Source organism: Chlorocebus sabaeus, chromosome 9, assembly GCF_047675955.1.
Source record: "Chlorocebus sabaeus isolate Y175 chromosome 9, mChlSab1.0.hap1, whole genome shotgun sequence".
Taxonomy (NCBI): domain Eukaryota; kingdom Metazoa; phylum Chordata; class Mammalia; order Primates; family Cercopithecidae; genus Chlorocebus; species Chlorocebus sabaeus.
In genome coordinates this window covers 30,412,734-30,439,701 of record NC_132912.1, presented here as the reverse complement: position 1 = coordinate 30,439,701, position 26,968 = coordinate 30,412,734, and the positions used below count along the sequence as shown (strand labels likewise).

Sequence of the window (26,968 nt, the reverse complement as noted above, 5' to 3'; positions counted from 1 at the left end):
CAAGGCCAGCTCTTAACATCAAGGGACTAGGTTTGTCAGTGTGAGCCCAGTTTCCAGATGTCAGGGGCTGTATTTCTCTTTCTTATAACAAAGGTGTATACATTCTCTTCTGCACTCTGTGTATGTTCCACCCATCAGTACTATCTTTTTTGAAATTTATTTTACTGATAAACACTCAAAACTTTTCTTCTATTTCAGTTATGTTTTATCCATTGCAGTAATCATTACCAATTAATCAAAAATAAAAATATCAGGATCTTCCTAATTTAAAAGGACAAAGATTCTCACAAGGACATATAGCAGTGTAATATGTTGCAACATAGCATGAACATAAGATCAGCCCATCAATGCCATCTTAGAAGTATTTCATGTTTTGGCCAGACACAGTGGCTCACGCCTGTAATACCAGCACTTTGGAAGACTGAGGCGGGTGGATCACTTGAGGTCAGAAATTTGAGACCAGCCTGGCCAACTCAGTGAAACCCCATCTCTACTAAAAATACAACAAAATTAGCCGGGTGTGGTGGCACATGCCTGTAGTCCCAGCCACTTGGGAGGCTCAGGCAGGAGAATCACTTGAACCCGGGAGGCAGAGGCTGTAGTGAGTCGAGATCACACCACTGCACTCCAGCTTGGGTGACAGAGCAAGACTTTGTCTTAAAAAAAAAAAAAAAGAAAAAAGAAAAGAAAAAATATTTCATGTTTTGTTCCAACTCATGCTGCTTTTACCTTTTGGGCCTTTCTGAATTCAATTTGGTACTAATTAGAAAATACGATCTTTATGACCGTCTTTGTGTTGGACAGCAACTACCTCAGCTAACATAACAATATGGAATTTTGTAGGTTTTATTAAGATAGAAAAATGAATTAACTGGCTGTGTCAAGGTCTCTTTTATCATGTTTTTATTAAGTTTAAAAACTAGGCTTACAGTCGCCAACTTGTTAGAATCAGAAGGGATTGGAGAAAATGTCAGGGGCTGCTCAGCCCATTATAACAGGTAACCTTCCTCTGTCAGTCCTTGCTGTAATCGTTTCAGTGCTAAAGCAATAAAAGCTCTTTACTTTTACCCAATCCAATGTAAATGACAATAAAGGTCATTTATTTCCAACTGATTAGAGAGTGGGTCACCTTCTGATTCATCTCATCTCTTAGAGGTCAGAGTGGGAATTTCAATTTTATGGTCTATTAAACATAGAGACAGCCCAGTGAGGCTGCAGTATTCTCTTACAACAAACAAAGAGTGTTTGCTGCCAATAAAATGTCATTTATGCTTCCTTTTTGAAAACTACTCCTTGAATAGCAAACAAGATACTTCTAATACTGAGAGATAGTTTTAGGTCTCTAATATCACACAGACTAACAGTTGGAATACTGGAGAAGTAACATACTCTGATTTTCAGCTTTAAAAGTGAGAAGTAATTTTGATATGTCAAATTAAATACTCATCATGTAAATTTTGAGCTGTCACAGAAAGATATAACTGTAAGACAGGTTGTTGTCATAGAAGGGTTAGAATCACACACTGAAAGAGCTGTTTCTTCCTTAGGACATTTTAAGGCATCAAGACAGAAATTTATGAATGAAATAATAAACTCATCTTCCTCCTTATACTGTGTAACCATTGAGGATAGTCCATTTTTTATTCAAATTTGTATCCTTAGTTAGTCCCTAGTATACTTAACAGGTTATCAATAAACGTGTGGGAAAGATAGATGGATGGGTTAATGAATGGATTAATCATATAGGTGGATATTTGGGTCTATTAAATTATTGTTTCACCAATAAAATTAGTGCAATTGATTCAGAAGCTCTGTATCAATGCACTAACATGTCCCAAGGAAGACACAGAAGTTTTGATTTGTTATTATTTATTCTTGTACCCTCTGACAACCACTTATGTTATATCTTTATGTGACAGTTAGGAATTTACTTTGTCCAGAGGGCAAATGTATTTGGCATGGCTCATTTCTTTTTAATCCCATGCTCCTGACAGAAGAAAACCACAATTGTTCTACATTTGTTCCACTTGCTTAAGCCTGAGACGCTTTAAGTAGAGGCCAACCATTTATTCATCCATTCAGTTGTTCATTTGTTTGTTTATCCATTCATCTATCCATTCATTTAACAAATATTCATTGAGTATCTACTATAGGCATTATTTTAAGCACTAGAACTACATCAGTGAACAGTACCGATAAAAACTCCTGCCCTTACATTCTAGTGGAGAAAGAAAAATAATAAGATAAATAAGTAAAATATAGAGCATGTAAGTATTAAGGGAAAAACCACAGGAAAGGGTTGTATTAATTTGGGTAGGCTAGCTTCTAAAACAACCTCTGAATTCCACTGGCTTATTTTAGAAGTTAATTTCTCATTAAAGGAACTTAAAGTTAATCTGATAAAATGTAGGAGAGAGGTATGAGTGACTTAGGCCTCTAGTTACCATCCGTACTAAATAGCAGATTAGTTGATGGCAAAATGTGTGAATACACAATATCCTTGGATCTTTTATTGAAAAGTATACTTCAGTAATTGCAAGTGATATTTAGAAGTTAAAGTTCTCCCCATACAGAAGCTTGAGATGACTTATAATTGATTGAAGAGCTTTTGAGTCACAGTCCCTGGTTACTGTTGTCTAAGTGAGTGAGGGCCTCAGGTGTAAAGAATAGGGTGAACAAACATGATATATAAATGAAAAAAAGAAATACTAAGGATCAAATAGTATTATATAAATTTAGAGAAATAGTTATTGAGAAATTCCCCCATAAATCCTCAGACTCCAGAGTTGAGGACTAGCAAATCAGTGATTTGTTAAAATTCCATTTTCTTCTTCATTGCTCTAAAATGGAAAATCTCATCCTGGCAGAATCTGGTAGGAAAAGAGCTGTGTGAAAAAATAAGAAAGCAAGCAAACAAACAAAAACCCCCAAAACTTTTAAACTCATCCCAACTTTACTAACACACATCTGACTCTTAGCGTTCTTGTTTACACTATCCACAAAATGTAAAACCAGTTGCCTATGTTATCTAATAGGTGTGTTATGAGTCTCTGAAGGAGTATTCCCTATGAGTTTATGTGATCCAGAAACAGATCAGTCCTCATGGGGGCCAAGGTCCCAATTTTGAAATTAGTTCAATCCTTAACTTGATGAAGGTAATCCTGAATATGCAAGAGCCTTATCCTAGTTCCTTTCCAGAAGAAAAATGTACATTCTCAGTAGAGGCATATTACACAGAGTCTCATTAAGTCCTACTGTTTTTTCATATATTTTGATCATCAATAAAAAACTACTAAGTTTATGGGAAGAAAGACATGACCAAAACCACAAGAAACAATAAACAATAGAAATAGTCCCACAGGGGACTCAGATAACAGAGCTATAATTTATACATTTTAACATAACTCCAAATAATTATTTCAAAAAATTGCAAGAAAAAAATGAGTAGGTCAGCAGACAGTTAGAAAACATAACAGAAGCAAAATGAAAATTCTAAAACTGAAAAACACAGTAACTGAAGTTAAGAATTAAATGGATATATTTAATAGCAAATTAGACACAAAGGCAAGATTCATGAACTGAAATATAGGTCAGACAAAATATACAAACTGAGTTTATAGATATAAATGGATAACAAATACAGAAAAGAGCATACAGATATCTAAAAGATGTTGAATATTACTAAGATGTATATCTTGACTACCTGGCATAGAGGAGACAGATAATGGGGGAAAAGAAATATCTAAAGAGATATTCCCTGAGAAATTTTCAAATATGACAAAAGATATTAATGTACAGGTTCAAGATGTTCTAGGAACATCAAGATAGATAAATACAAAGAAAATCAGACATAGGTTTGTTATAGTAACTGTTGAAAACACAACAGAAAAAGGGAAAATACTAAAAACGTTTTTAAAATATTACCTTCAAAGGAACAATAATATACTGATAGCTGATTTCCTAATAGAAACACTGGAAATCAGAAGCCAACAGAATCTTCAAATTACTGAAAGTTAATAACGTCCAACCTAGGATTCAATAAGCAGTGAAAACATATTTGAAAATTAAGAGTGAAATAAAGCCATGCTAAGAAAAAAATTGAGAGTACTCACCACCAGCAAAGCCACACTAAAGGAAATACTAAAGAGTACCCTTTAGGAAGAAGAAAAATTATTCTAATGGAAGCATAGAGATATAGTAAAGAATAAAGAGCAGTGGGAAGGGAACTATGTAGTAAATCTAATATATAAGCAAATATAATCAGAACTAAAAGGATAAATAGAAAATCCACAATTATTATTGAGAGAATTTAGCATACCTTTCTTGATATCTGACTGGATATGCAGATTAAAAATCACTAAGTATATGGAAGACTTAGACAATCCAATTAACAAACATCACTGAATAGAGTTATCTAGGGTACTCAAATCAGCCACTGCATAATTCCCATATTAAAATATAAAAATCAGTTTTTAATTCACAGTATGCACAAAAAATAAGTTTCAAGTGGATTATAAGTTTAAAGAAAAAAGGTAAGACAGTAACAATTACAAAACATCACATAAGAGAATACTTTCATGATTTTGGTGTTAGGGAAAGTTTTCTCCAACAGGATTCAGAAAAAAATCCCTCTAGTAATCCAGGAAACAATTAACAAATGGAACTACTAAAAAGTAGAGATTTCTGTTCATAAAATGATACCATTAAGACAGTGGAAAGCCAAGTCAGGAGGTGAGAGAGGATATCTGCAATATGGGTAACCAACATAGCTTGTACATAGAATACAGAAAGAGCTCCTTCAAATCAGTAAAATATTACGTTGAAATCCACATATTGTTTATTTCATTGGTGTTCATCCTCCCAGATCTGTAGAAGGAAGTTTGCTGATGACAGAAAGGACTAAGAAAACTTTATTTATGTGAGATAAAGAATTGAGAATAATTGCTGACATAAATCAAAATAACGTATCCAAAGTAAGCAATAAAAGAACTTAAATGATTCGTTTCTTTAAAACTGTTTATCTAAAGCAATCTACAGATTCAATGCATTCTCTATTAAGATACCAATTACATTTTTCACAGAACTGCAAAAAAAATATATTAAAATTTACATGGAACCACAAAAGACCCAGAATAACCAAAGCTGTCCTGGGCAAAAAGAAAACTGGAGGATTCACGTTACCTGACTTTAAATTATACCACAGAACTATAATTTCTATGTTTTTATGCTGTAGAACATATGCAAATCAGCAATGTACTGGTATAAGAACAGATTCAAAGACCAATGGAACCAAATAGAAAACCAAGAAACGTATCCATACATCTACAGTGAGCTCATTTTCGATAAAGGTGCCAGAATCATACATTGGGGAAAGGACAGTCTCTTCAATAAATGGTGCTGGGAAAACTGGATATCCACATGCAGAAGAATTAAACTAGACCCCTATCTCACACCATATACAAAAATCAAATTGGAGTGGATTAAATGCTTAAATCTAAGATCTCAACCTATGAAACTACTATAAGAAAACTTTGCAGAAACATCTCTAGGACATTGGTCTGGGCAAACACTTTTTGAGAAATACCCCACAAGCACAGGCAATCAAAGCAAACATGAGCAAATAGGATCATATCAAGTTAAAAAGCCTCTGCACAGCAAAGGACGCAGTCAACAAAGTGAAGAGACCACTTGCAGAATGGGAGAAAATATTTGCAAAGTACCCATCTGACAAGGAATTAATAATAAGAATATATAAGGAGCTTGAACAACTCTACAAAAAAATCTAATAATCTGACTAGGAAAAAATCTAATAATCTGATTAAAATGGGCAAAAGACCTGAACAGACATTTCTCAAAAGAAGACATACAAATGGCAAACATGCATATGAAAAGGTGTTCAACAACATTGATCATCAGATAAATGCATGACAAAACTACAATGAGCTATTATCTCACTCCAGTTAGAATGGCTTTTATTCAAAAGACAGGCAATAACTAATGCTGGTGAGAATGTAGAGGAAAAGGAACTTTCATACACTGTTGGTGAAAATGTAAATTAGTACAACAACTAGGAGAACATTTGGAGGTTCCTCAAACTACTAAAAATAGAGCTACCATACGATCTAACAATCCCACTCCTAGGTATACACCCAAAAGAAAGGAAATCAGTATATTGAAGAGATATCTGCGCTCCCATGTTTACTGCAGCACTATTCACAATAGCCAAGATTTGGAAGCAACCTAAGTGACCATCAACAGATGAATGGATGAAGAAAATGTGGTACATATACACAATGGAGTACTATTCAGCTATAAAAAGGAATGAAATCCAGTCATTTGCAACAACATGGATGAAAATAGAGGCCATTATATTAAGTGAAATAAGCTAAGCACAGAAAGACAAACTTTACATGTTCTCACTTATTTGTGGGAGCTAAAAATTAAAACAATTTAACTCATGGACATAGAGAGTGGAAGGATGGTTACCAGAGGCTGGGAAGGGTAGTGGGGGTCGAGGGAAGTGGAGATGGCTAACAGGTATAAAAATAGTTAGACAGAATGAATAAGATCTAGTACTTGATAGCATAACTGGGTTACTATAGTCAATAATAATTTAATTTTACATTTAAAAATAACTAAAAGAGTATAGTTGGATTGTTTGTAACACAAAGGATAAATGCTTGAGGTAATAGATACTCCATTTACCCTGATATAAGTATTACATATTGCAAGCCTCTATCAAAACATCTCATGTACCCCATAAATATATATACCTGCTATGTACTCACAAAAATTAAAAACTAAAGAAGAGAAAAAGTAACCCTACTTATCTCAATCCAGTATTAAAACATAGTTTGAATTGCTCTATTCAGGGTCACTTTTGTGAAACAGTACAGGGAACATAACATTCGCTAAAAATGTAAGCACTGAATATAGGCATCTTCAACAGAACAGTAGTCCTCATTTAGAGAAGTTGAAAATGAAAGATCACTTCTACTACCTCACTATTTACTTTTCCTCTCAAGACAACCCCTAAATTATTATAACAGGATGAGTTAATTAGTTGAAAAACAAAACAAAAACCAATGAATTGGAGTGATGCCAGCGTCCCCTACTTCATTCACAGGAAAGGTAGATCAACACTCAGCTGCCTTGAGATGAGATTATGAGGCACCTCCCAGAGCAGAGGAGACAGATATTGGGAGGGAGAAAACATACCAGTAGATTCAGGGGAAATTTCTCGAAAGGATGAGAATAGTAGAGACTGAATCAGACTAAGACTGGTTTAATTGAACTGAGAAAACAAGGACTCTTGGCTTTCACCCATGTTGGCAAAGTGAAATTTGTGCTCACTGCACTCCCACAGGAAAATGGGAAGATTCCCTCCCTTCGTTCTTTCTCAAGGAAAGCTAGGTTTTGAGGAAATTCGGAAACTACTCCAGCTTTACTTGTCAACTAATGTGCAGAGCCGGTTGAACATGTGAGAATCATATTGCCAGTCACCTCAAATGTCTAAGAATGTCTCAGGGGAATTATCTGTGCCTTCTGAGGAGCCACGTGAAGCCAAGAGGGGTCCTGAGACAAGGATGCTCAGGGGCAGTTTTTAAATACAGAAAGAGTGGCTGGGTGCAGTGGCTCATGCCTGTAATCCTAGCACTTTGGGAGGCCAGGGCTGGAGGATCCCTTGAGTCCAGGAGTGCAAGACCAGCCTGGACAACACAGCAAGACCCTGCCTCTTCAATTAAAGTGATTCTCCTGCCTCAGCCTCCCGAGTAGCTGGGATTACAGGCACCCGCCACCACGCCCAGCTAATTTTTGTATCTTTAGTAGAGACAGTCCCAAAGTTCTGGGACTACAGGCATGAGCCACCGTGCACAGCCTTAAACATTTCATTTCTAACTTCCTCTCTCTCTTGCCCTGCTACAGCAACCAAAGAGGTCATGAGTTGTATATGGTGTTGCTACAAGGTAGTTGAACTTCCATATGTAGCCTGAGCCCCTGCTTGAGCAGCTAGAGCAGATCCTCCAATTGACTCACATTGGAAATGTAGCATTCGTGAGAAAGAAACTTCTTTGTGTCAAGCCACTGAGATTTGGGTGTTGTTTGAGCTGCAGCATAGCATGGGTTATGCTGACGAATACAGTGAGCTGCCTTTGCCTTATTAATAGCTAACACTGTTGAGTGCTCCATTATTCCAGGCACCAAGCTACAAGTTTTGCATGCATTACCTAATATTTCACCACCACCTTCTGAGATAGACGATAGCATTATGTTATATTTTATATATATAATATATGTATATTTATATATATATATAAAATCTAGGACTACAGCATAGCTATATATATATCTCATATATATATATATCAGTGGTCCACAACCTTTTTGACACCAGAGACCAGTTTTGTGGAAGACAAGTTTTCCACTGACCAGGGATGGGGGGTGAGGGGAGGGGTGGGGATGGTTTTGGGATGATTAAAGCACATTACATTCATTGTGCACTTTATTTCTATTATTATTACATTGTAATATATAATGAAATATACAAATGTGTGTTGGCATACATTATGTTATATACAAATATACAACATAGTGTAGAATCAGTGGGAGCCCTGAGCTTGTTTTCCTGCAACTAGAGGGTTCCCATCTAGGGGTGATAAGAAACAATGACAGATCATCAGGCGTTAGATTCTCATAAGGAGCACACAACCTAGATCCCTCCCATGTGCAGTTCACAATAGGGTTCACACCCCTATGAGAAACTAATGCCACCACTGATCTGACAAGGGGGTGGAGCTTGGGTGGTGGGGAGTGGATGTATATACAGATGAAGTTTCACTTGCTCTGCAGCCCTGTTCCTAACAGGCCATGAACCAGTGCCAATTCATGGCCTGGGGTTGCAATATATATTATATAGCTCTGGATCATATATATCAATAGTATAGATGGCCAGGCACAGTGGCTCACACCTGTAATCCCAGCAGTTTGGAAGGCTGAGGTGGGCAGATTGCTTGAGCTCAGAAGTTTAAGACCAGCTTGGGCAATGTGGCAAAACCCCATGGTGGGGGCAAGCTCTAGTGCAGGGGCTCAAGAGTCCCTTTACAGAGTTTTCTGGGGTTTTATTACCCTCTAGAGGTTTCCCATTGGTTACTTGGTGCCATTCCCAAGTAACCATTGGTACATTTCCCATTGGTTACTATGTAAATGAAGTAGTGGCCTTGCAACCAATCAGAGGCTGAAGTGTAGTTACAAAGGTTACACCCTATTCAAGCATCTGATTGGTTGTGGAAAGCAACCAATCAGAGGCTAAAGTGAAGTTACAGCGTTATACTCCTATGCAAATGTCTGATTGGTTGCAAAAAGCAACTAATCAGAGATACTTTCAACTTTCCGTCTGCCACGCAGAAAAAGGGGGTCGTGGTTGTAAAGGGAGTAGCCTCTGGTTCTTTTGTTACTTAGGTGTGGAAAGTTGGGGTTTTCCTTTTGATTTAGTTTTAGGAAGTCAGCATGAATTGGCCTTAGGTTTCCTGACTCCCAACGCTATTCTACTGCCTCAATTCTACAGTCACTTTCCAGTCTTGCAAGTATCTCAAGCCTGCTTTCACTATATAGACCCAGTCATTCCTCGAATATGTGCTTTCTTCTGGGGCTTCTGCTCACCAATTACCTGCTCAGCACCTCCAATTTGATGTTTTAGTGTGCTCAAGGATGAACTCATTATGCTCTTCTTGCCCCATTTACCTAACTCCAATGTCACCAGCTCTTTCTTCAGTGTTCCCCATCTCAGTAAATAGTGCCCCCCTCCTGCTATTTGCTTATGTTGGAAACCTTGGAGTAGGGCTGCATCAATATCTTCTGGGATGCTTAGCACCAAAATGTGCCTTACTGTATTTTGAAATAAAAAAAAATGACTGTGTATCATAAAGTAAATCTTTAAAAATTCCAATTTTCCCATAGTAACAATTATGATGCTCTAAAAATGAATATCAAATCCTTTTCAAAATAATTTAGGGCCCCATCTTTGCTGTTGTTCTAGAACTGTTTGGTAGTCCAGCACTGTCTAGGAGTCAATAGTCAGAAACCATTTCCTGTTGACTCTACAACCTAAAATATTTTCAAATCTTTCTACTCCTCTCTGGCACCAATGAACTGTACTCCCAGTCATCCTGACCACATATCTGAAATTCTGCAATAGCCTCTGAACCCTTCTCACTGCTCTAGTTTATTCTCTACATAGCATCCAGACCAGGCAGAATGATTTCAGGGACACACATAACTGATCCTGTTCTGTTGTTCTACTGCCTAAAACTTCTCAGTGGCTTCACAGTGCCTTTAGTATAAAATCTCAGATCCTTAATAGGCCCAAGACCTTGCCACCTTGCTAGGAACCAGCCTCGCCTCTTGGTGTTCCTTTAAAGAGTCAAGCTCCTTACAAACCTCTATACACAATTTACTCTCTGCCAAGAGCTCGCTCCCCCTCCTGGCTTCTCTTTCCCCAGTTCTTAGATTTAATGTTCTTTCTTCAGATAAGCCTTTCTTAACCTTCTACACCAGGTCAATGCTTCTTGTTAAACACTTCCTTCGTAACCTCCAGATTGCTTTGTAAGTAAAGGATTATTTGTGTAACTAATAGTTTAATGTCCCCTCTTCATGTTAATGCAAACTTCCTGAGAAAGAGTTGGTAACACACACGAGTAATTCAGGGATCTCTGAATCCAGTTGTGTCTGATTCTAGAGCTCATGTCCACAACTACCAAGTGTACATAAATCTGCTCATCCTGGAAGATGGCTTTTTGCTTCTTTATTTCATGATAGCCAAATGTTGATGCACGGGAAGCCCTGCATCATATAACATCGCTGAGCACATTCTACAGCAATGATGTTGTGCTGCTGGTGAACCCCTTTGTGCATGTTCTGTGAGTAGTGGACCACATACACCTCAGCTTTTACTTTCTGTTGACTACAGGCTGGACTAGCTGCGCTAGACTCCAGATCTCTTATTGTATAATCTCCACATGCTTAAACAGGGATGACATTAACCACTTTACAGGGTTGTAATAGTACTCATTTGGTCAATAAATACGTAATGAGCATTCAATATAGGCCAGACCTTGGTTTAGATGCTGGGGATGCCTTTAGCAGAGTGCTTATCTCCTTTAATGTTTCAGCTGGTCACTATTACTAGTAGTGTCATAATTATGTGTCGATGTTTGCTTATGTCACGGGGTATGAGATTTGTGACGTCTGCCACTCATGGCAGGGTCCCTGCGGCGCCTGGACCTCCAGCGGCACGAGGGCGTTGACTCCAGGGCATCACTGCGCGGCGTGGCCGCCTCTCTGCTCCAGGCCGCCAGAGGGCGCGTAGTCTCTACCGCCCCTCCGCTGTGCCTGAGTCTACCCGTTACTAGCCACCCGGCCTCCGTTCCCCTCCCCAGCGGCGCCTGCCCCGCCTTGCATTCCCAAGCTCCGCCCCCGTTGCCCCTAGCGGCTGTTTGTTGACTTCCGGGAGCGCGGTTGTCGTTGATCCACGGAGTTTCGCCATGCGGAACTGGGGGGCTTTTGCGGCCCGCGTCGGGGCGGAGTAGCTGCCTTAGCCCCGACCAAACCGTCCTCTACAGCCTCCTGGCCCAGGCGCAGGCTGCCCGTACCGCCCTTGGCATGAAGGAGCCCGAAGAGCCCTTGCCGGGTGAGTCGCGCCCGCGCCGGTGGCGGAAGGCCGGGAGGGAGGGTCCGCGGGCGGGCGGGCGGGCCCCGCCTCCGGATCGGCCCTGTGAGGGGACAGGCCCGAGGCTTGGCAGCCGGACTGGGGCGGGATCGCTGGTTGCGCTCCCACGAATGACTGAGGGCAGAGGACCGCACGGGAAGAACAGGATGGAGGAGAACGGGAAAGAGGGTGCCTTTCTTATGTTTTTAAAATAAGCTTTTGATGAGATTCTTGAAGGCGGGACACCTCTTTTTTTTTTTTTTTTTTTTTTTTTTTTTTTTGAGACGGAGTTTCGCTCTTGTTGCCAGGCTGGAGTGCAATGGTGCGATCTCGGCTCACCGCAACCTCCACCTCCCGGGTTCAAGCGATTCTCCTGCCTCAGCCTCCGAGTAGCTGGGATTACAGGCGTGCGCCACCACGCCTGGCTAATTTTGTATTTTTAGTAGAGACGGGGTTTCTGTATGTTGGTCAGGCTGGTCTCGAACTCCTGACCTCAGGTGATCAGCCCGCCTCAGCCTTCCAAAGTGCTGGGATTACAGGTGTGAGCCACCGCGCCCGGCCAGGCAGGGACACTTTTTACCTATCTGTAAACTCCCCAAAGTGCAGACTCCAGACTTGTGCACTTTGGAGGTCCTGAGCTCCCGGTTATGTATTGAATGCGGTAAAGAGTGAGTGAGCAGGGTTGTGGGGTAAAAGGGGATACAGGAAATAAATTGGAAAAGAGGAAGAAGAGGGACCCTTTAGCAAGTGTTTTTTAGCCTTTTTTTCTGAGCTCTAGACATTGTGACCCGATACCCCATACATACCATGTAACAGAAATAGATGTCTCGTGATGCAGCCCTTGTTCTAACCACTTAGATTCCGCACACAGCTTTTTGATAATGCATTCTTTTAAAATGCTGATCGTGATCCACTGAATTGATTTTCTGACCCACTAATAGGTCACGACCATGTTGAAAAAACACTGGGTTTGAGCAGAATTATACCCTCACTGAAATATGTATGTTTTCTTCCATGCTCCTGGCCGGAACTTAGATTCCTGTCCTGCAGTTCACAATTTAGTGAGACATACAGGAAGGTGAACAAAATGACCATACGAATTGACAGTAGATGTTACAGGGACAGAGCAGAGCCACCAAACCTTGGCTTGGGATGAGGGTATCAGGGAAGCCAGGGGAACCAGGACAAAACAGTTAAAATGTTAAAATAATTCATTCTGGGGAAACTCAGAGTCTGTTCTAGATCCTAGTCGAACTGAGATGCCTCACAATGGTTCTCAAAAAGTTGTCCACAGTGGCTAGTCTCTTGCATATTAATATTTATTATTAATACTTATATTCGCCATGTTTTCTTTTCTGGTACAAATTAGTTTATGTGTGATCACCCCCCTTGGGATTTCCCCAGAAGCTGGACCTGGCCTACTATTTGGTGTATGTGTGTGTTTAAATGGTTTTTGGGAACTGCTAATTAGTCTCTCTTCAAAGTGATCCTGTGCCACAACAGTTTGTGAATACTACTCAAATCAGGTCATGACTTGATGTAAGAATGTTAAATCTCAACATCCCCGTGTACTCCTCTCCCAATCTCCTAGGACCGTGGCATTTTGTGATGATGTTTTGGGGGGAAAGATAAACCATCCTTTCCCATGTACTGTTTCTGGAAAGAGAAAAAGACATCTCTATGACTGACTGTAGTGCATGAGTAAGATGAGAATTAGAAACTTCCTGAGTAGCTGTCTGTGTTGAGAGGATCTTTTCATTTTATACTGGATCCCTCAACATTCTGAATTCTCAGAAATCAGGAAAAGCTGAAGTGCTCCTTTGCTGACGACTTGGGTAACCTTTTATATGAACAATGTCGAAAGTTATATTTGACTACCTACTCACCATTATGATGAATTCCTAAACAAAACATTGAACAGTTACGAATATACATGTGTGTAAGGGGGACCCTTTCTGTGTGAAAAGTAGAACACACAATGGCTACTTTGTGCTAGGCAGTATGGGTAGTGCAGACAGTTTATACCCTCTGTAACCTTAGAAAATAGTTGGAAAAAAAAACAACATTTGGGGTAACAAATGGTGAACTCTGTGTTTCAACACAGAAAAGCAGTGACTTTTTTTTTTTTTTTTTTTTTTTTTTTTGGAGACGGAGTCTCACTCTATCGCCCAGGCTGGAGTGCAATGACGCTATCTTGGCTCTCTGCAACCTCCGCCCCTGGGATTCGTGCAATTGTCCTGCCTCAGCCCCCGAAGTAGCTGGGATTACAGCTGGGATTACAGGTGCCCACCACCATACCCGGCTAATTTTTGCATTTTTAGTCAAGACGGGGTTTCACCACGTTGGCCAGGCTGGTCTCAAACTGCTGACCTCGAGTGATCCACCCGCCTAGGCCTCCCAAAGTGCTGGGATTACAGGCGTGAGCCACTACACCTGGCCAACATTTTTAAAGTATAGCTTTTTATTGCTTTGTGAGGACCTCATCTTACGTATTATGCTAGCTACCAAGCTCTCTAATCAAACTGTTACACAAATCTTGCTGAGATTTGTAATTTTGCTGATTTGTGTAACAGTTTAATTAGAGAGATTGCTAGGTAGCACAATTATTTGCCATATAAATTCTACAAATCACATAGTTCAGAGAAGCCAGTGATCATTTCCAACTCTTATGGTGGAGGAAGAGTTTACAGAGGCAGCTATGAGCTACCACTTTGAGGATGCTAGGCCCTGAGCTAAGTTCTTTAGTCATGTCATCTCATTTAATCCTTACAACAACCTTTGAATACCTAGTTGCCTTTAAAGCCTGTTTTTTTTTTGTTTTGTTTTGTTTTGTTTTTCTAGCTGCTTTCCCTTGGTTCAAATGAAAGAGATAGTGGTGAAGTAATTTGTTTCTCTCTGTGCTGTCTCTGGTTTTATGGGTATTCATTGGGATTACCAACAGAGAAAGTAAGAGTTCACCATTTTGTCCAGTTGTCGTGGTTCACGCCTGTAATCCCAGCACTTTGGGAGGCCGAGGCAGGAACCCAGGAGTTTGAGACCTGAGCCTAAGCCCAGGAGTTTGAGACCAGCCTGGGCAACATGCTAAAACCCCGTCTGTGCAAAAATTACAAAATTTAGCTGGACATGGTGGCACACGCCTATAGTCCTAGCTACTCTGGAGGCTGAGGTGGGAGGATTGCTTGGGCCCAGGAGGTCGAGGCGGCAGTTAGCCGTGATTGGGCCACTGCGCTTCAACCTGGGTGACAGAGTGAGACCCTGTCTCAACAAAAATAAAAAGAGTTCACCATTTGGGCTAACGTCGTTTCCCTTGCATAAGAACGCTGGAGGTTCCTTGGAAAAACTGGACCAGAGAAAATCCAAATTGACTGATAGAGACTCTCCCCATAGATATCCTGATGAAGTTAATGAGGAAGCTAAGTACTGTCCTGTTTTTGTGTTTCGAGAAAAGCTCTCAGTCAGAGGCCAGACCATGAGGTGTTAACCAGAGCAAGACTAGCACAAATTGTACCATTTCATTCCAGGGAATAGACATCTACTTGGTGACAGCAGAACTATTAGTAATAGATGACTGCCTTCCTTGTGATAGTGTATTTCTTACTTTGTGCCAGTATATGAGTAATACATGTTCAATCTAGTAGATTTCAGAGGTAAAACTATAATGGAGTCTGAGGAATAAGAAAGACTGAATTAAGGTGGAAGAAGGAAGGCTTAAACATTGCCAGAGTGGGGGCAAAGCTGTCATGAAACAAGAGGTTTGTATGGATAAATTACTGAAAAGGTATTTAAATAACAGGCAACATAGTAAAAGTTATAAAATAGAGACCATCTTATATTTGCAGATTCGGGTGCTGTGTTTACATTTGGGAAAAGTAGATTTGCTGAAAATAATCCCAGTAAATTCTGGTTTAAAAATGATGTCCCTGTACATCTTTCATGTGGAGATGAACATACTGCTATTGTTACCGGTTAGTATTACAATCCTGAATGAGGACAGTAATACTTAGAAAATTCTAAATATAATGTTATAGATACACTGCTGTGTTTTAAACATGTTGAAAATATATCATAAGTGTTGTTTTTTACTTTGCCAGAGAATTCTTCACAAAATAAATCATCAGGAGTGTCTTTTAAATTTTAAGTTTCTTTAGTATATTTAAGTATGATTTTCTATACACACAACTTTCTTGAAATGAATCTATTTCAGTATAATTAAAAAACTGTTACTGTATAATTTTAGAAACTCTTTCCCACCTAATAGAATCTGGTTATACTTAGATGAACACGGTAACTTGTATCAACACAGAAAAGCAGTGACATTGAAAAAGTATAGCTTTTTATTGCTTTGTGATGACTCATCTTACATTGTGTGAAAAATGCTTCAGTTGATTATTTCTTTTTCCCTCCCACCAGGAAAGAATAAACTTTACGTGTTTGGTAGTAACAGCTGGGGTCAGTTAGGATTAGGATCAAAGTCAGCCATCAGCAAGCCAACATGTGTCAAAGGTTTGAGATCTTTTTACCTTTTCACAAACTGTATAAAGTGTTTTTATGTTGACTGTGTAGTTCTTTAATGTCATAAATAATAAAGCCTTTAGTTGTTTATTTTCTGACATTTGCTTGAATATTATTAGCATTTAACTTATCTTTTATATGGTATTCAGAACTGCTTTTGTATGTTAGGGTCTAAAAATCAGATGGATTTTAAGTCCAGGCACCACAAAGGAAGTAATGATTTTACAGTATTGCATTTGAACATCCCCCCTCCTTTTTTTTTTTTTTTTTTTTGCTTGTTTGTAAAACTACTTACATATTACTGTTATTGTATATACAGAGAACAAACGTATGTTAGAATTTTGAGCTTTTCTCATTTAATAGAGTTGTGGACATTATGCTTCTATTTAGTTGCTGGTTTTATAAAACATACTTATCCGCTTTATATAGTCACTAGGTGAAGTAAACAAAACATCGAGACTAGGGATTGATTAGTACTAGTGTAAAAGAACAACAGGACAAAATATTTGAAATCAGGAGTGTTCCAGAAAATGTTAGATATATAGTACCCTTACAAAGCTTTCTGGATGTTATATGCAAACTTCTGTTTGGGTATAACCTGTGAACATCAGCTAAACTTGAAAGGATGATGGAGATTCCTTGAGATGTAGTAAGAGCAGTATTTTTTATCTTCCTGGCTAAATTTTAATTTCAGCTCAAAATATCAGTATAGCTTGTCATATTCATGCTGTTTATGGGAATTGTTATGGAACTTTTAAAGTATTCCATGTGTTCAAAAAGTATTTATTGAGCACAGTCTAAGCACTTGGGAATATTCACAGTGACCATGACCCTTACTCTCAAATATCTTATCTAATAGAGAAGCTAACAGAATTGTTTAGACTATGGGATCCTTGAGACCAGGAATTCTATCTTAGTCATCTTTTTGCAGCCCCTATGCCAAGCACTTAGGAGATGTTCTTTAAATGTTTTTTGAATATGTAGATGAATGAATGAACAACTTTGATTCATAGGTGTATACCTATCAATATTGGTCTTTCAGTTTTTCATTGAATGTGGTAGAAGGTGAGCTTGATAACGGTGATGGCAGGTTAGGTAAGGGATCAGATTGGTGAGGAGGAAGCATAATAGAATACAGTGAGTCTCAGCACATATTAACTACCTGTGAAGTTGTTTTTTTTTTGTTTTTGTTTTTGTTTTTTTTTGAGACAGGGTCTCGCTCTGTTGCCCAAGCTGGAGTGCAGTGGCGTGATCTCTGATTACTGCAGCCTCAACCTCCTGGGCTCCAGCCATCCTCCCACCTCAGCACCCCCTCTCCGAATAGCTGAAACTACAGGCATGCACCACCACACCCAGCTAATTTTTGTGTTTTTTTTGTAGAGATGGAGTTTCACCGTGTTGCTCAGGCTGGTCTGGAACTCCGGAGCTCAAGCCATCCACCCGTCTCAGCTTCCCAAAGTGCTGGGATAATAGGTGTGAGCCCCCGCACCTGGCCTATCTGTGGAGTTTAAAAATATACATATATAGATGTCTAGCCCCTACTTTAGACCCACTGACTCAGATTCCCTAGGGATGGGGCTAAGATATCTATATTGTATTCAAGCTCCACTGGTTATGATGGTACACAACCAGTTCTGAAAACCTCTGGTTTGCTAGTTAAGAACATTGACTTTGGAATCAGACAAGCCTGCTATTAAATCTCGGTTCTATCACTTAGTTACCATTTGTCCTGGACTACTGTTCATTTTCATTGCTGTAAAATAATTGTCCCATTTTTAAATATTTTTAGCTCTAAAACCTGAAAAGGTGAAATTAGCTGCCTGTGGAAGGAACCACACCCTGGTGTCAACAGGTATAGTGCTCAACGTGTATGATTTCCTGCCTGACTTTGAGAACTGAGGTCTCATTCCAGTAACGTGGTTTTGTAAAATTAATAGAGATTATACTTTGGCAACAGTAAAATTAGGGTTTTTGAAAATGTCAATGGCTAGTACACATTTGCCTTTGCAAATATACACATAAATGTCAAATGGCTGAAGAAAAAGCTTCTTTTCTTGGATTATATCATGGGACAGCATCTCCTAACCTGTGTGTCCACCTTAGGGGCTGGTTATTCCTGTTCTTGCTCTTCTAGAACTCTTCCTTACTAAGGTTGAGTGGAAGGCACCTGGAAGGCTGTTGATGTGAGCGAGCACAATTCCCATCAAAACCCATACCAGCTTTTGTGTGTGTATGTGTGTTTGTAGAAATTAACAAAGTGCTTCTAAAATTTATATGGAAAACAATTGACATAGAAGAGCCAAAACAATTTTGAAAAATAACAAAATTAGAGGACTGGCACTACCTGATTTCAAGACTCACTGTAAAGCTGCCGTAATCAAGACGGTGTGGTATTGGCAAAAAGATAGACAAAGATTGATGGAACAGAATAGAGTCTGCAAGTAGACCCGTATATATATGCCCACTTGATTTTTGGCAGAGATGCGAAATTCAATAGAGAAAGAGTAGTATCTTCAGCAAATGCTGTGGTAACAACTAGACCTCCAGGACCTGACCACTGAGCAGTTCTTCCTACCACCTTCCCCCTGCCCCTGCCCCGTGCCCCCAACCACTTATTCTGTCTTCAGGATGTTTTCACTGTGTCAGCTGCTCTCCACCTCTCCATACCTTTCCCTTTCTGAAGTGTCTTTTCTCTTTCTCTTAGGCTTTTTGGATTATCTTTTGAGATCCCATTAAGTGTTACTTCTTCCATGGAACATTTTGTGACTGTTCAACTTTGTGTTCATTTATTTGTTTGAATTATTTCAATCTCACCAACTCTGGTTTGCTCCATGTGTGTTAAATTGTGCACTCCAATTTCTTGTGACCTTGTATGTATTTTCCATTTGAAAGCTAACCTTGTTTCCCCAATTAGGTTTCCTCTTTTCTTAAAAACAAAAAATAAAAATAACAATAACTTTAAAATTGTTACTAACTCAGGCTGATTCTGCCCTCATTTCACCCTATAATTTAGCAAGGCTTTAACTTCGTGTATATGTTTATGACTAATTATGTGTTAAAAATCTTCATTAATTTACAACTTACTGGAAATGTGTATAATCTAGGCATGATGTACTTTTTATTTAATTAACAGAGTAATTAACAAACATTTTTACGTACTTTAAATTAGCCAAATGCTGTTCTAAGAATTTTACAAATCTCAGCTAATTCAGTCTTCATAACAACTCTTATGAAGTAGGTACTATTATTATTCCCATTTTATAGATGAGGAAAATGAGGCACACAGAGGTTATGGCTTGCCCAAGGTCCCACAGCTTTGGTAAGTGGTAAGCCAGAATTTGCACCCAAGCAGTCTGGCTCTGGAGTTTTTCCTCCTAAACAGAATGCTATAGTGATTTCTTATTTAGCTAGGAAGTTAAAATGAATACAACATAGAATTATCATGTTTCTAATTAGATTCTTCTTGGATTTGCCTCGTTTTACTTATTTATACTATATCTTAGCTTTAATAGGTACAGAAGTTAAAATTAATGGACACATCTCTTTTAAAATAGATTTGCATTTTAAACTAGTTTGGAAGTTACTTTCCTTGTTTTTACTCTGAATTAATAAAGTACTATATTAGCAAGAAATACGTTCCATTCATTCTGTTCATTTCAGTTGCTAGTTACATTCTAGATTGATTTCTAACATCTCACAAAAATATGTGACCTTGCTTGTTTTGCTGTATTTTGACGATGAAATGACATTGTCTCCCAAATAATAGGATAATGATAGCTTTCAACTTTCTTCACTGTTAAAAGAGGAAATCGCTGCTATACACTGACCTGTCTCATAAAAAGGGGGACTCTATAGTCTGTTGATGTTTTCTTTTCCGTGTGCAGAAGGAGGCAATGTATATGCAACTGGTGGAAATGTTGAAGGACAGTTGGGGCTGGGTGACACTGAAGAAAGAAACACTTTTCATGTAATTAGCTTTTTTACATCCGAGCATAAGATTAAACAGCTCTCTGCTGGATCTAATACTTCAGCTGCCCTAACTGGTGAGGCTTGTTTCTTTTTCAGTCTGGGACACATTCCTTTCCTGTAGATCAATATATGCCAACTCAGTAAACTGAAGGGAGCATTGCTGTTTAGTTTTCTTTCATTGACTATCTGTTTTCAGAAAACATTTAAAATATAACTTTAAATCTTGACGTACTGCAATTTTATGCTTATTTATGCTTATTTTATGCTTATTTGTACTTATTTAAATATACATTTAAAAAGTAATTGGCAAAGAAGCTCTAAGCTATGCTCTCCATCTACTCCTTTAGATATTCTTAAATATTATTTTCATTGTGTGCTCTTAAAGTTCTACTTACAGTTTTAGCTGAAGTTGCTATCAGAAACATCCACAGAAATCTATTGCAGCATATGGTGTTAAAATGTGATTTGTAACAGTCATTGTACCTCTCTGCCCTCCCTACCAAAAGCCCATATGAGACATTTCTTTAAAATTTGGAGCCAAGATCAGCTTGATCTCACTGAAGCTGCTGGTTAGCTGCTTTGTTTCAAGCAGGAGACTATGTAGCATCCGGTGTTACTCTATCAGGAAAGTCAGAGTTGTATCTGAAGCTCTATCCTTTGGATTTTGTCAGCCCTTAAGTTAGCATTTTGACATCCTTTCACTTGTTATTTTCATGTATTTGTTTTGCATTACTAAACCACTTCAAAATTTAAATTATTTAAAATATATAAATAAATCTTGAGAATTCCTTTCTAAAATATTTTTCCTAGATTTTTTCTGACATCAAAACCCTTATCAGAAATTATATAAGTTACCTATTTTTGAGATGTTTTACATGATATTATATCTTCATCCTCTAAGGCTAGGTTCTGTGTTTTCAGGTTTAAATTGTAAGGAAAAAAATATGTAGTGGAATACATTTCTTCTCTTCTTTTTTCCAAAACATCATTTCCACAGCGCTCTCAAGAGCAAGGTCTTCCAGGCTTTTTTGACCTGCAGGTGTCTAATGTGACCTGTGCTGTCTTTCCGTTCAGTTGCAGGTAGACTGCTTGGAAGGAGGAGAACATTTCTGTTTAGAGACATTAGAATGGGAAAGGGTGATCGTAGGAAAGGGCATTCTGTCTTTGCTATTGAGATAAAAATATGGCCAGGACTAAAGTGATTTACAATCAGGCTGTTCTGTGTTCTTTATCATTATAGAAGTATTTCACAATATAAATTGAACTCTTAAGTAGCTAACTGGTGTAAATGTCTTAGTAGTACTTTATTGTTAAGATACATAATTTTTATGAACTATAAAATAAATGGTCTTTTGGAAGTATAATAGCTTCAGAGCCTGACCACCTTTTAAAACCTTTTCTCCCCCTTGTATTTTTCTTTGTAGAGGATGGAAGACTTTTTATGTGGGGTGACAATTCCGATGGACAAATTGGTTTAAAAAATGTAACTAATGTCTGTGTCCCTCATCAAGTGACCATTGGAAAACCTGTCTCCTGGATCTCTTGTGGAAATTACCATTCAGCTTTTGTAACAAGTAAGACACATTTTGAAGTCATCATGTTATCTCCAACTTCTGTGTTATTATTAAATTAATAATGAAATGATGTAACATATTCTCTGGTTCTATAGAAATAATGCCATGGTTGTTGATGTAATGAAATTGTTTTGGTCTGTTTTAGGTCACAGTATTTCCCCATTTATATAATAAGAGTTCATAATTTCAAACTGTGTCTGACATGATCACTTTTTAGGTGAATATAGAGAGCTCAGCGTGGGATATGGTTTCCTTTGGGAGGACTTTCTCAGCATTCCCAACTTCTCCCTTTCCTGGACCTACTGGCAACCTTTTCTATCTTAGTTAAAATATTTGAAATGTTGGGCTCTAGCTGTTATAGTCTATATCTACACTAGTAATAACAGAGGAAGTGTGATTATGACTTTGCATCTAATTGATGGGATTTTTTAATAGTAAAAATACCTAGAGGAAATAGTTTATGGACCCTCTTGGACAAACCTTTAAAGATTTACTTTATGCATTTACTCTTTATTTCGTGCACCACAGACTCGGGGTTAGAAAGTGGTAATTCACCCATCTCAGTGCCCCCCAAAGTTACCAATGAATTGGCAGCAGCATGATACCAAGAGAGAGTAAACCTGACTTTGTCAGTATTTTTCACCACTGCATCCCTGGTGTCTTGAACAAACTGATAATCAATAAATATTATTGAATGAAGGAGAAAGTGAATGAATGATGAATTGATTGCATTCCTTGGGGCAACACTACCTACCAACTTATTGGCAACTTTTGGCTCCTGGGGTTGGTATAGTCTGTACTTGCTTTGTTCATGAAACAAAAAACAGGAAACAAAAACACAAATGGGAAAAAAAAGGCAGCCAAATGATAAAAATACCAAGCAAAAGCATTGTTTTGTATTTGGACTTTAAGAAAACTGCCAGAATGAATTGTGTGAATGAACTCTGCATTAGCCATTAGGTGAACAAGTGGAATAGTTCATCTTAACCAACAGGCATTACATTGAGCTTTTTTTTTTTTTTTTGGTGTGTTTTTATGCTTTTTAAAAAAATTAAAACCCAGTTTTATTGAGATATAATTCACATACCCTACAATTCACCCATTTAAGGTAGATGTTGGAATGTTTTTTAGCATATTCACAGGTTTGTACATAAAATGAACTTTTATACCGAGCATTTTGCTGAGATTCATTTACATCAGCTGATATGAACTGTCAGTAATTTTCACACTAGCCATTATTTTATGACTTTAATCACTTAAAGCAACTTTTTACAAATTTTGGAAATAACTCATGTATAAGGGATTTTACTTAATATGTATTTCATGATAGATGAAAGTGTTACATAGAAAAGCATTTTTTTTCTCTTTGTTGAATTTGTAGATCAGAAAAAGCAGATTCTTTATTTTTAATTTTTAGTATTTGTGGGTACATTATATATATATATATATAGTGGGTACATTATATATATATATGTAGTGGGTACATTTTATGTATATATATATGGAATACCTGAGATTTTTTATACAGGCATGTGATGGGTAATAATCATGTCGTGGAGAATGGGGTATCCATCCCCTCAAGCATTTACCCTTTGTGTTACAAACAATCCAATGATACTCTCTTAGTTATTTTAAGATGTACAATTATTTTGATTGTAATCATCCTGTTGTGCTGTCAAATACTAGATATTATTATTTCTAATTTTTGGACCCATTAACCTACCCTCCTACACACACCCCACTCCCCTTTCTAGCCTTTGGTAACAATCCTTCTACTCTTTATTTCCATGAGTTTGTTTTGATTTTTACATCCCACAAATAAGTGAGAACATGCAGTATATGTCTTTCTGTGCCAGTTTTATTTCATTTAACATAATGACTTCCAGTTCCATCCATGTCATTGCAAATGACTGGATCTCATTCTTTTTCATGGCTGAATAGTACTCTATGGTGGATAAGTACCACATTTTTTCTTTTTTTTGAGACAGAGTCTTGCTCTTTTGCCCAGGTTGGAGTACAGTAGCGCAATCTCAGCTCACTGTATCCTCCGCCTCCCGGGTTCAAGTGATTCTCCTGCCTCAGCCTCCTGAGTAGCTCGTATTACAGGCGCCAACCATCATGCCCAGCTAATTTTTTTGTATTTTTAGTAGCAACAGGGTTTCACCATGTTGGTCAGTCTGGTCTTGAACTTCTGACCTCAAGTGATCCGCCCACCTTGGCCTCCCAAAGTGCTGGGATTACAGGTCTGAGCCACCGCGTCCAGCTCCACGTTTTCTTTATTCAGTCATCTGTTGATGAACACTTAGGTTGCTTCCAAATCTTGGCTATTGTGAACAGTGCTGCAACAAACATGGGAGTGCAGATATCTCTTTGATATACCAGTTTCTGTTCTTTGGGTATATACCCAGCAGTGGGATTGCTGGATCATATGGTAGCTCTGTTTTTAGTTTTTTGAGGAACCTCCAAACAGAATAGTTTATTTCCTAATAAAAATGCAGAACATATTACTAAGATAGTTACGTTTAAGACTTCCTGCAGATTTTTCACCTACTAGTATGTTTAAATGCTCATGTTCGTATTTTAAATTCGTGTTCTCAATTCAAGTTCATATTATAAATTATATAAAATATTCAATTTTTAGATGTTATAGGTAAAATCTATGGAGTTTTCAGGTATTATCCCTGATTTCTGTGTCTTTTCATCTGATATGTTAATGGTTGGGTCTGAGCATTTCAACCAATGATTCACTGATTTAGGTGTAGTACAATAGGGGATATAAGCAAATAAGTTGGGGTCATGGGAACTGGGGGCAGGAATTTGTGGAGCAATCTTCAGAGACTGGAGAATAGAGACTTGGCAGTGTGCTTAAGATCAGAAGAATCCTGGGGAAGGTAGCTATCAGAGCCAGGCAGATAGTTTGAAGAATCCAGATTTTATAAAAATTAATAGACCTAAGTGAAGTAGATATAATTGATATGAAATGACCTATTTGTTCTTCATGATAAATGTTATTTTATTTTTTATATATAAATAAGAAAAAGACCTTGAAATTAAATAAAACATTTTATATGGATTAAAAGCACTCACCTTCCCCTTTAAGGAAGGTCCTACTGATAAGCTACAGGAAAATATCTTCTTACCCTTTATAGCAAGCTCGTCCAACCCACAGCCCAGGATGGCTTTGAATGTGGCCCAACACAAATCGTAACCCTTCTTAAAACATGAGATTTATGCACAGACCTTTTCTTTTTTTAGCTCATCAGCTATCGTTAGTGTTAGTGTATTTAATGTGTGGCCGAAGACAATTCTTCCAGTGTGGTCCAGGGAAGCCAAAAGATTGGACACCCCTGCTTTATAGGTAAAACATTTTACTTTAAAAAGTTGACACTGTGAGAAACCTCAGCAACTTACTATGTAAAAGTCATTTTAAATGCTATTTCTTACAATACCAAGTTGATTAAAATGTAGTACCTGCCCTTCTGGAGTTTACAGTCAAACTATAGGATGTATAGTTTTCCATGTACAAAGCATTTTCAAGTACAAATAGATTTCATTTAATCTCCCAACCACTCTGAGAGAGAGGTGGTGGTATCTCTGATTCCGTATATGCAGGCAGGATTCGAACACAGTTTTATTCAAGGTGATGCTGCAATTGAGTTGCAGAATCAGAATTTGAACTCCAGTCTTCCAGCTCTAAAAGCCAGAACAACTTCTACTGACATGCAGTTTCTCTCCATGTACAAGAGGAAGAGGAGGATGTGGTAGCAGCTACTAATGACCAGGCACTGATTGTGTTCTAAGTGCCTTTGAATGCATTAATTCAGTTATTCCTATGAAACAACCCTATCACATAGGCACTTTTATCCCCATGTTACAGGCCTAGCGATTGAACAACTTGCTCAGTAGGATTGAGTAAGTGGCAGAATCCAGATGCAAACAAGGCAGTCTGACTCGGTAGCACATACTTTTCACTACTGTGCTAGACCAATAACTGCAATATACAGCAGACCATGATTGGTAACATGAGACATTTGATAGCAGAGTCTTACGTGAGATCAAGAAAGAAAAAATATTATTTCTTGTTAAGGACATCAGGACATATTTCAGAGAAAGGGTGGTATTTGAGATTAACCATGAAAGATGGAAGCAACTCTGAGAGAGGCAGAGATGAGGGAAGAACAATCCAGGCAGAGACAAAAACATGTGCAGAGATAAAGAGACAGAAAAGTAAATCATGTATTTGGAGATTATTGCATAGTTGAGTTTGTTTAGAGGTTGTTTGTTTAGAGGTTAGGGATCATGGATCCTAAAGGAATGTGAACCCCTAAAATGATATGCTAAAATTGGTAGGTGCATTTTTTTTTTTTTTTTTTTTTTTTTTTTTTTTTTTTTGAGCCAGGTCTCAGTCTGTTGCCCAGGCTGGAGTGCAGTGGCATAATCACGGCTCACTGTAGCCTAGACCTTCTGGGCTCGAGTGATCCTCCCACCTCATTCCCCTGAGTAGCTGGGTCAAAGATGCATGCCACCACACCCGGCTAATTTTTGTATTCTTTGTAGAGACATGGGTTTCACCATGTTGCCCAGGCTGGTCTCAAACTCTTAGACTCAAGCCATCTGCCAGCCTCGGCCTCCCAAAGTGCTGGGATTACAGGTGTGAGCCATCCCACCCTGCTGGGATGTGTACTTTTTTTATAGAACTGTCATCAAATTCTCAAGGGAGGATGTGACTCAAAAGAGAGTCACCAGCTTGGGAGTAGATAGAAATATGACTGGTTAGTAGTCCGGGGACCTAATACGGAAGGTCTCTTGTAACAGTCTGCAGTTTATACTTGATACATGTATTTTTTTTTTATTTGGAAGTGTCATAATTAGAGCCTTGTTTTTGGAAGATATATCTGATATTGTGTGGATATGTTAGACTAGAGGTAGGAAAGACATTTGAGAAACTTGATCCAGGTGAAAATTCATGTTAAGGTGTAAAGGGAATCAGGAATCTATAGACAGAAATGGAGAGAGACTCATCAGGACTTAGGAACCAGTTTCTATGGGAGGCAACAAGCATGGGAGAATGGAAGGGTGCTAACTTACTGGGCGCCACTTTTGTGTCAGTGTTTGCTAAATACTTCATAGAAAACAGTAGTCCATAAAACTTCATTTTCTGTGCAGATCAATTCAGAAAATCAATATAGCTGTGTTTACAGTATTTGAG

General features: G+C 38.3%; 2 protein-coding genes across 2 annotated transcripts in view; one reads left to right on the top strand and one right to left on the bottom strand.

Annotated features, from left to right (window-relative positions):
• The window catches only part of LOC103247461 (synaptotagmin-like protein 5), a 74,013-nt gene extending 64,231 nt beyond the window's left edge, over window positions 1-9,782 (bottom strand). The window contains exon 1 of the mRNA XM_073019516.1: window positions 9,742-9,782. Within this exon, the coding sequence (XP_072875617.1) occupies window positions 9,742-9,782 (41 nt within the window). The remainder of the gene's footprint in view (window positions 1-9,741) is intronic.
• Window positions 9,783-11,472: 1,690 nt separating this feature from the next.
• Window positions 11,473-26,968, top strand: part of LOC119622874 (X-linked retinitis pigmentosa GTPase regulator-like) — a 43,699-nt gene continuing 28,203 nt past the window's right edge. Inside the window, 6 exon segments of the mRNA XM_073018840.1 lie at window positions 11,473-11,686; window positions 15,544-15,669; window positions 16,115-16,207; window positions 18,006-18,068; window positions 20,101-20,259; window positions 21,610-21,759. Of these exon segments, the coding sequence (XP_072874941.1) occupies window positions 11,659-11,686; window positions 15,544-15,669; window positions 16,115-16,207; window positions 18,006-18,068; window positions 20,101-20,259; window positions 21,610-21,759 (619 nt within the window). The 5' untranslated portion in view covers window positions 11,473-11,658.